This window comes from Mixophyes fleayi, chromosome 3 (assembly GCF_038048845.1).
Source record: "Mixophyes fleayi isolate aMixFle1 chromosome 3, aMixFle1.hap1, whole genome shotgun sequence".
Classification (NCBI taxonomy): Eukaryota; Metazoa; Chordata; class Amphibia; order Anura; family Limnodynastidae; genus Mixophyes; species Mixophyes fleayi.
Genome location: NC_134404.1, coordinates 347531911 through 347544247, shown reverse-complemented (window position 1 = coordinate 347544247; position 12337 = coordinate 347531911). Strand labels below are relative to the sequence as shown.

At 39.6% G+C, this 12337-nt stretch overlaps 1 protein-coding gene across 2 annotated transcripts in view; it reads right to left on the bottom strand.

Annotated features, from left to right (window-relative positions):
- The window catches only part of TMEM151B (transmembrane protein 151B), a 37944-nt gene extending 27484 nt beyond the window's left edge, over positions 1 to 10460 (bottom strand). For both annotated transcript variants that reach the window (XM_075204492.1, XM_075204489.1), the window contains exon 1: positions 9889 to 10460. In XM_075204492.1, coding sequence (XP_075060593.1) covers positions 9889 to 9969 — 81 coding nt within the window. In that variant the 5' untranslated portion in view covers positions 9970 to 10460. The remainder of the gene's footprint in view (positions 1 to 9888) is intronic.
- Between the last annotated feature and the right edge of the window lie 1877 nt (positions 10461 to 12337).

Genomic DNA, 12337 nt, shown 5'->3' with positions numbered 1-12337 from the left:
TAAGTATGTATGTAAGTATGTATGCATGTATGTAAGTATGTATGTATGTATGTATGTAAGTATGTATGTAAGTATGAATGTATGTAAGTATGTATGTAAGTATGTATGTAAGTATGAATGTAAGTATGTAAGTATGTATGTATGTATGTATGTAAGTATGTATGTAAGTATGTATGTATATAAGTATGTATGTAAGTAAGTATGAATGTATGTAAGTATGTATGTAAATAAGTATGTATGTAAGTATGTATGTATGTATGTAAGTATGTATGTAAGTATGTATGCATGTAAGGATGTATATAAGTATGTATGTATATAAGTATGTATGTAAGTATGCATGTATGTATGTATGTATGCATGTAAGGATGTATGTAAGTATGTATGTATATAAGTATGTATGTAAGGATGTATGTATGTATGTAATGATGTATGTAAGTATGTATGTATATAAGTATATATGTAAGTATGTATGCATGTAAGTATGTATGTAAGTATGTATATAAGTATGTATGTAATACTGCATGTATGTATGTATATATGTATGTAATACTGTATGTAAGTATGTATGTATGTATTTATGTATATAAGTATGTATGTATATAAGTATGTATGTAAGTATGCATGTATGTATATAAGTATGTAAGTATGTATATGAGTATGTATGTAAATATGCATGTATGTATGTATATAAGTATATATGTATATAAGTATGTATGTATGAAATACTGTATGTACGTATGTAAGTATGTGTGTATGTATATAAGTGTGTATGTATGTATATAAGTATGTATGTATGTAAATAAGTATGTAAGTATGTATGTATATAAGTATGTATGTAAGTATGTATGCATGTAAGAATGTATGTAAGTATGTATGTATATAAGTATGTATGTATGTATGCATGCATGTAAGTATGTATGTAAGTAAGTATGTATATAAGTATGTATGTAATACTGCATGTATGTATGTATGTATGTAATATTGTATGTAAGTATGTATGTATGCATATAAGTATGTATGTATGTAAGTATGTATGTATGTATATAAGTATGTATGTAATACTGCATGTATGTATGTAATACTGTATGTAAGTATGTATGTATGTATGTATGTATGTATATAAGTATGTATGTATGTAAGTAAGTATGTATTTAAGTATGTAAGTATGTATATAAGTATGTATGTAATACTGCATGTATGTATGTATGTAATACTGTATGTAAGTATGTATGTATGTAAGTATGTATGTAAGTATGCATGTATGTATATAAGTATGTATTTATGTAAGTATGTATATGAGTATGTATGTATGTATGTAAATATGCATGTACGTATGTATATAAGTATGTATGTATGTATGAAATACTGTATGTACGTACGTATGTACTTACGTATGTAAGTATGCATGTAAGTATATAAGTGTGTATGTATGTATATAAGTATGTATGTATGTAAATAAGTATGTAAGTATGTATGTATATAAGTATGTATGTAAGTATGTATGCATGTAAGTATGTATGTATGCCTGTAAGGATGTATGTATGTATATAAGTATGTATGTAAGTATGTATGTATGTATGTATGCATGCATGTAAGTATGTATGTAAGTAAGTATGTATATAAGTATGTATATAAGTATGTATGTAATACTGCATGTATGTATGTATGTATGTAATACTGTATGTAAGTATGTATGTATATAAGTATGTATTTAAGTATGTAAGTATGTATATAAGTATGTATGTATGTAAGTATGTATGTATGTATGTATGTATATAAGTATGTAATACGGCATGTATGTATGTAATACTGTATGTAAGTATGTATGTATGTATGTATGTATATGAGTATGTATGTAAGTAAGTATGTATTGAAGTATGTAAGTATGTACATAAGTATGTATGTAATACTGCATGTATGTATGTAATACTGTATGTAAGTATGTATGTATGTATGTATGTATATAAGTATGTATGTAAGTATGCATGTATGTATATAAGTATGTATTTATATAAGCATGTAAGTATGTATATGAGTATGTATGTATGTAAATATGCAAGTATGTATGTATATAAGTATGTATGTATGAAATACTGTATGTACGTATGTAAGTAAGTATGCATGTATGTATATAAGTGTGTATGTATGTATGTATATAAGTATGTATGTAAATAAGTATGTAAGTATGTATGTATCTATATAAGTATGTATGAATATATGTAATCCTGTATGTACCTATATAAGTATGTATGTATGTATGTATGTAAGTATGTATGTATATAAGTATGTATGTAAGTATGTATATAAGTATGTATGTATATATGTAAGTATGCATGTATGTATGTATGTATGTATATAAGTATGTATGTTAGTATGCATGCATGTATGTATGTATGTATATATATAAGTATGTATGTATATAAGTATGTATGTATGTAAGTAAGTATGTATATAAGTATGTATGTATCTATCTATCTATGTAAGTATGCATGCATGTATGTATATAAGTATGTATGTAAGTATGTATGTATATAAATATGTATGTTTGTGTATATGTATGTATGTAAGTATGCATGCATGTATGTATATAAGTATGTATGTATCTATCTATGTAAGTATGCATGCATGTATGTATATAAGTATGTATATAAGTATGTATGTATCTATCTATGTAAGTATGCATGCATGTATGTATATAAGTATGTATGTAAGTATGTATGTGTATAAATATGTATGTTTGTGTATATGTATGTATGTAAGTATGCATGCATGTATGTATATAAGTATGTATATAAGTATGTATGTATGTAAGTATGTATGTATGTATGTAAGTATGTATGTATATAAATATGTATGTATGTAAGTATGTATGTAAGTATGCATATAAGTAGGCATGTATGTATGTAATATTGTATGTATGTATGTACGTTTTTAAGTATATATGTATGTATGTATGTATGTCATACTTGCCTACACTCCTGGAATTCCCGGGAGGTTCCCGATTTTCCCGGAAGAGTAGGCAACCATCTCGAGTTTGCCGAAAATTCCCGTTATAAAATGACGGGGGAGGGGCTTAATCACGTCATTATGCCCCGCACCTGTTATTTAATGCTGTGAATTTCTGCATTTTACAGTGGGGATAGGGCTATGGTGGCGCAACAACGTCACCATGCCCCTCCTACACCTTGTCACATGACTTCTTCCCCAGGATCTCCCAGTTGAGAAGTTTTGAAAGTTGGCATGTATGATGTATGATGTGTGATGTATGATGTGTGATGTATGATGTATGATGTGTGATGTGTGATGTGTGATGTGTGATGTGTGATGTGTGATGTGTGATGTGTGATGTATGATGTATGATGTATGATGTGTGATGTGTGATGTGTGATGTGTGATGTGTGATGTATGATGTGTGATGTGTGATGTGTGATGTGTGATGTGTGATGTGTGATGTGTGATGTGTGATGTGTGATGTATGAATGGAATGCTGTATGTATATTTGTAAGCATGTACGTAGGTATGTAATACTGTATGTATGTATGTAAATATATATGTATGTATATAAGTATGTATGTATATAAGTATGTATGTAATACTATATGTAAGTATATATGTATGTACAAATATTAGTATGTATGTGTATATGAAAGTATGTATGTATATAAGTAAGAATGTATCTATATATGTATATATGCATGTATGTATGTAATGCTAAACACTGTGCATACTGAGTATTTATCTCCTGATAGGAAGGGTCACCAATGGTGACAATGCCCCATCCATGCCCCAACTGACGGACATCACACAGGTGTTATCCATGTGTCTTCTCCCTCATCTGACCAACACCCAATCCAGCAACATCAGCCAGCGTCATAGGTGACGTCCCCTCCAGCAACATCCAGGCATCGGGGGGCAAAATGTCACTGAGCATCTGGGCTACACCGGTGCCCAACCCCAAACTAACACACCTTATATAGGTGATACATACAGGTACGTAACATTATTATGTCCATTACCTGCTTCTAACACTGACAGATTGCTGTGTGTAATATAGAGTGAGAGATAGCTGTGTGCAATACAGAGTGACAGATAGCTGTGTGTAATACAGAGTGACAGATAGCTGTGTGCAATACAGAGATAGCCGTGTGTAATACAGAGTGACAGATAGCTGTGTGCAATACAGAGATAGCCGTGTGTAATACAGAGTGACAGATAGCTGTGTGTAATACAGAGATAGCTGTGTGTAATACAGAGTGACAGATAGCTGTGTGTAATACAGAGAAAGTCGTGTGTAATACAGAATGACAGATAGCTGTGTGTAATACAGAGATAGCCGTGTGTAATACAGAGTGACAGATAGCTGTGTGCAATACAGAGATAGCCGTGTGTAATACAGAGTGACAGATAGCTGTGTGTAATACAGAGAAAGTCGTGTGTAATACAGAGTGACAGATAGCTGTGTGTAATACAGAGATAGCTGTGTGTAATACAGAGTGACAGATAGCTGTGTGTAATACAGAGTGACAGATAGCTGTGTGTAATACAGAGAAAGTCGTGTGTAATACAGAATGACAGATAGCTGTGTGTAATACAGAGATAGCCGTGTGTAATACAGAGTGACAGATAGCTGTGTGCAATACAGAGATAGCCGTGTGTAATACAGAGTGACAGATAGCTGTGTGTAATACAGAGTGACAGATTGCTGTGTGTAATATAGAGTGAGAGATAGCTGTGTGTAATACAGAGTGACAGATAGCTGTGTGCAATACAGAGATAGCCGTGTGTAATACAGAGTGAAAGATTGCTGTGTGTAATACAGAGTGACAGATAGCTGTGTGTAATACAGAGTGACAGATAGCTGTGTGTAATACAGAGATAGCCGTGTGTAATACAGAGTGACAGATAGCTGTGTGTAATACAGAGAAAGTCGTGTGTAATACAGAGTGACAGATAGCTGTGTGTAATACAGAGTGACAGATTGCTGTGTGTAATACAGAGTGACAGATAGCTGTGTGTAATACAGAGTGACAGATAGCTGTGTATAATACAGAGAAAGTCGTGTGTAATACAGAATGACAGATAGCTGTGTGTAATACAGAGATAGCCGTGTGTAATACAGAGTGACAGATAGCTGTGTATAATACAGAGAAAGTCGTGTGTAATACAGAGTGACAGATAGCTGTGTGTAATACAGAGTGTGAGATAGACATGTGTAATACAGAGTGAGAGATAGCTGTGTGTAATACAGAGTGACAGATAGCTGTGTGTAATACAGAGTGACAGATAGCTGTGTATAATACAGAGAAAGTCGTGTGTAATACAGAGTGACAGATAGCTGTGTGCAATACAGAGATAGCTGTGTGTAATACAGCGTGACAGATAGCTGTGTGTAATACAGAGAAAGTCGTGTGTAATACAGAGTGACAGATAGCTGTGTGTAATACAGAGATAGCTGTGTGTAATACAGAGTGACAGATAGCTGTGTGTAATACAGCGTGACAGATAGCTGTGTATAATACAGAGAAAGTCGTGTGTAATACAGAGTGACAGATAGCTGTGTGCAATACAGAGATAGCCGTGTGTAATACAGAGTGACAGATAGCTGTGTGCAATACAGAGATAGCTGTGTGTAATACAGAGTGACAGATAGCTGTGTGTAATACAGAGATAGCCGTGTGTAATACAGAGTGAAAGATAGCTGTGTGTAATACAGAGTGACAGATAGCTGTGTGTAATACAGAGTGACAGATAGCTGTGTGTAATACAGAGAAAGTCGTGTGTAATACAGAATGACAGATAGCTGTGTGTAATACAGAGATAGCCGTGTGTAATACAGAGTGACAGATAGCTGTGTATAATACAGAGAAAGTCGTGTGTAATACAGAGTGACAGATAGCTGTGTGTAATACAGAGTGTGAGATAGACATGTGTAATACAGAGTGAGAGATAGCTGTGTGTAATACAGAGTGACAGATAGCTGTGTGTAATACAGAGTGACAGATAGCTGTGTATAATACAGAGAAAGTCGTGTGTAATACAGAGTGACAGATAGCTGTGTGCAATACAGAGATAGCTGTGTGTAATACAGCGTGACAGATAGCTGTGTGTAATACAGAGAAAGTCGTGTGTAATACAGAGTGACAGATAGCTGTGTGTAATACAGAGATAGCTGTGTGTAATACAGAGTGACAGATAGCTGTGTGTAATACAGCGTGACAGATAGCTGTGTATAATACAGAGAAAGTCGTGTGTAATACAGAGTGACAGATAGCTGTGTGCAATACAGAGATAGCCGTGTGTAATACAGAGTGACAGATAGCTGTGTGCAATACAGAGATAGCTGTGTGTAATACAGAGTGACAGATAGCTGTGTGTAATACAGAGATAGCCGTGTGTAATACAGAGTGAAAGATAGCTGTGTGTAATACAGAGTGACAGATAGCTGTGTGTAATACAGAGTGACAGATAGCTGTGTGTAATACAGAGAAAGTCGTGTGTAATACAGAATGACAGATAGCTGTGTGTAATACAGAGATAGCCGTGTGTAATACAGAGTGACAGATAGCTGTGTATAATACAGAGAAAGTCGTGTGTAATACAGAGTGACAGATAGCTGTGTGTAATACAGAGTGTGAGATAGACATGTGTAATACAGAGTGAGAGATAGCTGTGTGTAATACAGAGTGACAGATAGCTGTGTGTAATACAGAGTGACAGATAGCTGTGTATAATACAGAGAAAGTCGTGTGTAATACAGAGTGACAGATAGCTGTGTGCAATACAGAGATAGCTGTGTGTAATACAGCGTGACAGATAGCTGTGTGTAATACAGAGAAAGTCGTGTGTAATACAGAGTGACAGATAGCTGTGTGTAATACAGAGATAGCTGTGTGTAATACAGAGTGACAGATAGCTGTGTGTAATACAGCGTGACAGATAGCTGTGTATAATACAGAGAAAGTCGTGTGTAATACAGAGTGACAGATAGCTGTGTGCAATACAGAGATAGCCGTGTGTAATACAGAGTGACAGATAGCTGTGTTCAATACAAAGATAGCTGTGTGTAATACAGAGAAAGTCGTGTGTAATACAGAGTGACAGATAGCCGTGTGTAATACAGAGTGTGAGATAGCCATGTGTAATGCAGATAGCTGTGTGTAATACAGAGTGAGAGATAGACATGTGTAATACAGAGTGAGAGATAGCTGTGTGTAATACAGAGTGACAGATAGCTGTGTGCAATACAGAGATAGCCGTGTGTAATACAGAGTGACAGATAGCTGTGTGTAATACAGAGATAGCCGTGTGTAATACAGAGATAGCCGTGTGTAATACAGAGTGACAGATAGCTGTGTGTTATACAGAGCGAGAAATACCTGTGTGCAATACAGAGATAGCTGTGTGTTATACAGAGTGAGAAATACCTGTGTGCAATACAGAGATAGCCGTGTGTAATACAGAGTGACAGATAGCTGTGTGTAATACAGAGATAGCTGTGTGTAATACAGAGTGAGAGATAGCTGTGTGCAATACAGAGATAGTCGTGTGTAATGCAGAGTGAGAGATAGCTGTGTGTAATACAGAGATAAATGTGTGTAATACAGAGTGACAGATAGCCGTGTGTAATACAGAGTGACAGATAGCCGTGTGTAATACAGAGTGTGAGATAGCCATGTGTAATGCAGATAGCTGTGTGTAATACAGAGTGAGAGATAGACATGTGTAATACAGAGTGAGAGATAGCTGTGTGTAATACAGAGTGTGAGATAGCCGTGTGTAATGCAGAGTGACAGATAGCTGTGTGTAATACAGAGATAGCCGTGTGTAATACAGAGTGACAGATAGCTGTGTGTAATACAGAGTGAGCTGTATGTAATACAGAGTAAGAGATAGCTGTGTGGAATATAGAGATAGCCGTGTGTAATACAGAGTGACAGATAGCTGTGTGTAATACAGAGATAGCCGTGTGTAATACAGAGTGACAGATAGCTGTGTGTAATACAGAGTGAGCTGTATGTAATACAGAGTAAGAGATAGCTGTGTGTAATACAGAGATAGCCGTGTGTAATACAGAGTGACAGATAGCTGTGTGTAATACAGAGATAGCCGTGTGTAATACAGAGTGACAGATAGCTATGTGTAATACAGAGTGAGCTGTATGTAATACAGAGTAAAAGATAGCTGTGTGTGATACCTAGTGACAGATAGCTGTGTATAATACAGAGATAGCCGTGTGTAGTACAGAGTGACAGATAGCTGTGTGCAATACAGAGTGAGCTGTATGTAATACAGAGTAAGAGATAGCTGTGTGTAATACAGAGTGACAGATAGCTGTGTGTAATACAGAGATAGCCGTGTGTAATACAGAGATAGCCGTGTGTAATACAGAGTGAGCTGTATGTAATACAGAGTAAGAGATAGCTGTGTGTAATACCTAGTGACAGATAGCTGTGTATAATACAGAGATAGCTGTGTGTAATACAGAGTGACAGATAGCTGTGTGTAATACAGAGTGAGCTGTATGTAATACAGAGTAAGAGATAGCTGTGTGTAATACCTAGTGACAGATAGCTGTGTATAATACAGAGATAGCTGTGTGTAATACAGAGTGACAGATAGCTGTGTGTAATACAGAGTGAGCTGTATGTAATACAGAGTAAGAGATAGCTGTGTGTAATACCTAGTGACAGATAGCTGTGTATAATACAGAGATAGCTGTGTGTAATACAGAGTGACAGATAGCTGTGTGTAATACAGAGTGAGCTGTATGTAATACAGAGTAAGTGATAGCCGTGTGTAATACAGAGATAGCCGTGTGTAATACAGAGTGAGCTGTATGTAATACAGAGTAAGAGATAGCTGTGTGTAATACCTGGTGACAGATAGCTGTGTATAATACAGAGATAGCTGTGTGTAATACCTAGTGACAGATAGCTGTGTGTAATACAGAGATAGCCGTGTGTAGTACAGAGTGACAGATAGCTGTGTGTAATACAGAGTGAGCTGTATGTAATACAGAGTAAGAGATAGCTGTGTGTAATACAGAGTGACAGATAGCTGTGTGTAATACAGAGATAGCCGTGTGTAATACAGAGATAGCCGTGTGTAATACAGAGTGAGCTGTATGTAATACAGAGTAAGAGATAGCTGTGTGTAATACCTAGTGACAGATAGCTGTGTATAATACAGAGATAGCTGTGTGTAATACAGAGTGACAGATAGCTGTGTGTAATACAGAGTGAGCTGTATGTAATACAGAGTAAGTGATAGCTGTGTGTAATACAGAGATAGCTGTGTGTAATACAGAGTGACAGATAGCTGTGTGTAATACAGAGATAGCTGTGTGTAATACCTAGTGACAGATAGCTGTGTGTAATACAGAGATAGCCGTGTGTAATACAGAGTGAGCTGTATGTAATACAGAGTAAGAGATAGCTGTGTGTAATACCTAGTGACAGATAGCTGTGTGTAATACAGAGATAGCTGTGTGTAATACAGAGTGACAGATAGCTGTGTGTAATACAGAGATAGCCGTGTGTAATACAGAGTGAGCTGTATGTAATACAGAGTAAGAGATAGCTGTGTGTAATACCTAGTGACAGATAGCTGTGTATAATACAGAGATAGCTGTGTGTAATACAGAGTGACAGATAGCTGTGTGTAATACAGAGTGAGCTGTATGTAATACAGAGTAAGTGATAGCTGTGTATAATACAGAGATAGCTGTGTGTAATACAGAGTGACAGATAGCTGTGTATAATACAGAGATAGCTGTGTGTAATACACAATGAGGTAACGCTGTTTACATACAGACTGTAGTATAGAGTACTCTTCCAGAAGACAGGGACAGTAGTCCTGACGTTAACCCTCTCCCCCCAGGTTGCTCACCAGCTCTCGCACAGCGTCGGTCTCCTCCTGGGGTACTGACCCTGTGCTGCTCTCACTGGCTCCAGATGCAGGGGGGGACATGGCCAAACAAACAGGTAAACTGCCCTGTCCAGGGGCAGAACAGGGGGGAGTGAGGTAGAATCCAGCAATGATCCAGAATGAGAATCATACCCCCACCCACTGCAAGAAGCCCCCAGACTCTCAGGGCCTGTCACATCTGTATACACACAATACTGTATGTTACATGTACACACAACACACATGTGCATGAGCCTGCTGCACACACACAATGGGTGAATGTTACACTAACATCACATACATCACACATATACACTGTGCTCTCACACACAAACACACACACAGGGGCAGGAGGGAAGGGGACAGGGGCAAGGAGGGATCGGAGGGAAGGATGCTGCAGGAGCCGGAGGATGGGAGAGATTCCCAGGGAAGATGGGAGGGAGACGGGAGGAGGGAGGAAGAGGAGGAGATACAGGAGGAGGTGAGAGGCAGCTGGAGGAGGCAAACCTGACCTTGGGAGAGCTCCCTCCATCACTGCATCTCACCCTGTCCTCCATCACTGCATCTCACCCTGTTCCTCCATCACTGCATCTCACCCTGCCCTCCATCACTGCATCTCACCCTATTCCTCCATCACTGCATCTCACCCTGTTCCTCCATCACTGCATCTCACCCTGTCCTCCATCACTGCATCTCACCCTGTTCCTCCATCACTGAATCTCACCCTGTCCTCCATCACTGCATCTCACCCTGTTCCTCCATCACTGCATCTCACCCTGCCCTCCATCACTGCATCTCACCCTGTCCTCCATCACTGCATCTCACCCTGTCCTCCATCACTGCATCTCACCCTATTCCTCCATCACTGCATCTCACCCTGTTCCTCCATCACTGCATCTCACCCTCTCCCTCCTTCACTGCATCTCACCCTCTCCCTCCATCACTGCACCTCACCCTGTTCCTCCATCACTGCATCTCACCCTATTCCTCCATCACTGCATCTCACCCTCTCCCTCCATCACTGCACCTCACCCTGTTCCTCCTTCACTGCATCTCACCCTCTCCCTCCATCACTGCACCTCACCCTGTTCCTCCATCACTGCATCTCACCCTATTCCTCCATCACTGCATCTCACCCTCTCCCTCCATCACTGCACCTCACCCTGTCCTCCATCACTGCATCTCACCCTGTCCCTCCATCACTGCATCTCACCCTCTACCTCCATCACTGCACCTCACCCTGTTCCTCCATCACTGCATCTCACCCTCTCCCTCCTTCACTGCATCTCACCCTCTCCCTCCATCACTGCACCTCACCCTGTTCCTCCATCACTGCATCTCACCCTATTCCTCCCACCCTATTCCTCCATCACTGCATCTCACCCTCTCCCTCCTTCACTGCATCTCACCCTCTCCCTCCATCACTGCACATCACCCTGTTCCTCCATCACTGCATCTCACCCTATTCCTCCATCACTGCATCTCACCCTGTCCCTCCATCACTGCATCTCACCCTGTCCCTGCATCACTGCATCTCACCCTGTCCCTCCATCACTGCATCTCAACCATGTCCCTCCATCACTGCATCTCTCCCTGTCTCTTCAGCACTGCATCTCAACCCTCTCCCTCCATCACTGCATCTCACCCTGTCCCTTCATCACTGCATCTCGCACTTTCCCTCCATCACTGCATCTCTCCCTGTTCATCCATCACTGCATCTCTCCCTGTCCCTTCATCACTGCATCTCACCCTGTCCCTCCATCACTGTAGCTCTCCCTGTCCTCCATCACTGCATCTCGTCCTGTTCCTGCATCACTGCATCTAACCCTGTCCCTGGATCTCACCCTCTCCCTCCATCACTGCATCTCACCCTGTCCCTGCATCACTGCATCTAACCCTGTCCCTCCACCACTGCATCTCACCCTGTCCCTGGATCTCACCCTCTCCCTCCATCACTGCATCTCACCCTGTCCCTTCAACACTGCATCTCACCCTCTCCCTCCATCACTGCATCTCACCCTGTACCTGCATCTCACCCTCTCCCCCCTTCACTGCATCTAACCCTGTCCCTCCACCACTGCATCTCACCCTGTCCCTGGATCTCACCCTCTCCCTCCATCACTGCATCTCACCCTCTTCCTCCGTCACTGCATCTCACCCTCTCCCTCCATCACGGCATCTCACCCTGCCCCTGCATCACTGCATCTCACCCTGTCCCTTCATCACTGCATCTCACCCTATTCCTCCGTCACTGCATCTCACCCTCTCCCTCCATCACGGCATCTCACCCTGCCCCTGCATTACTGCATCTCACCCTGTCCCTCCATCACTGCATCTAACCCTCTCCCTCCATCACTGCATCTCACCCTGTCCCTCCATCACTGCATCTAACCCTCTCCCTCCATCACTGCATCTCACCCTGTCCCTCCAT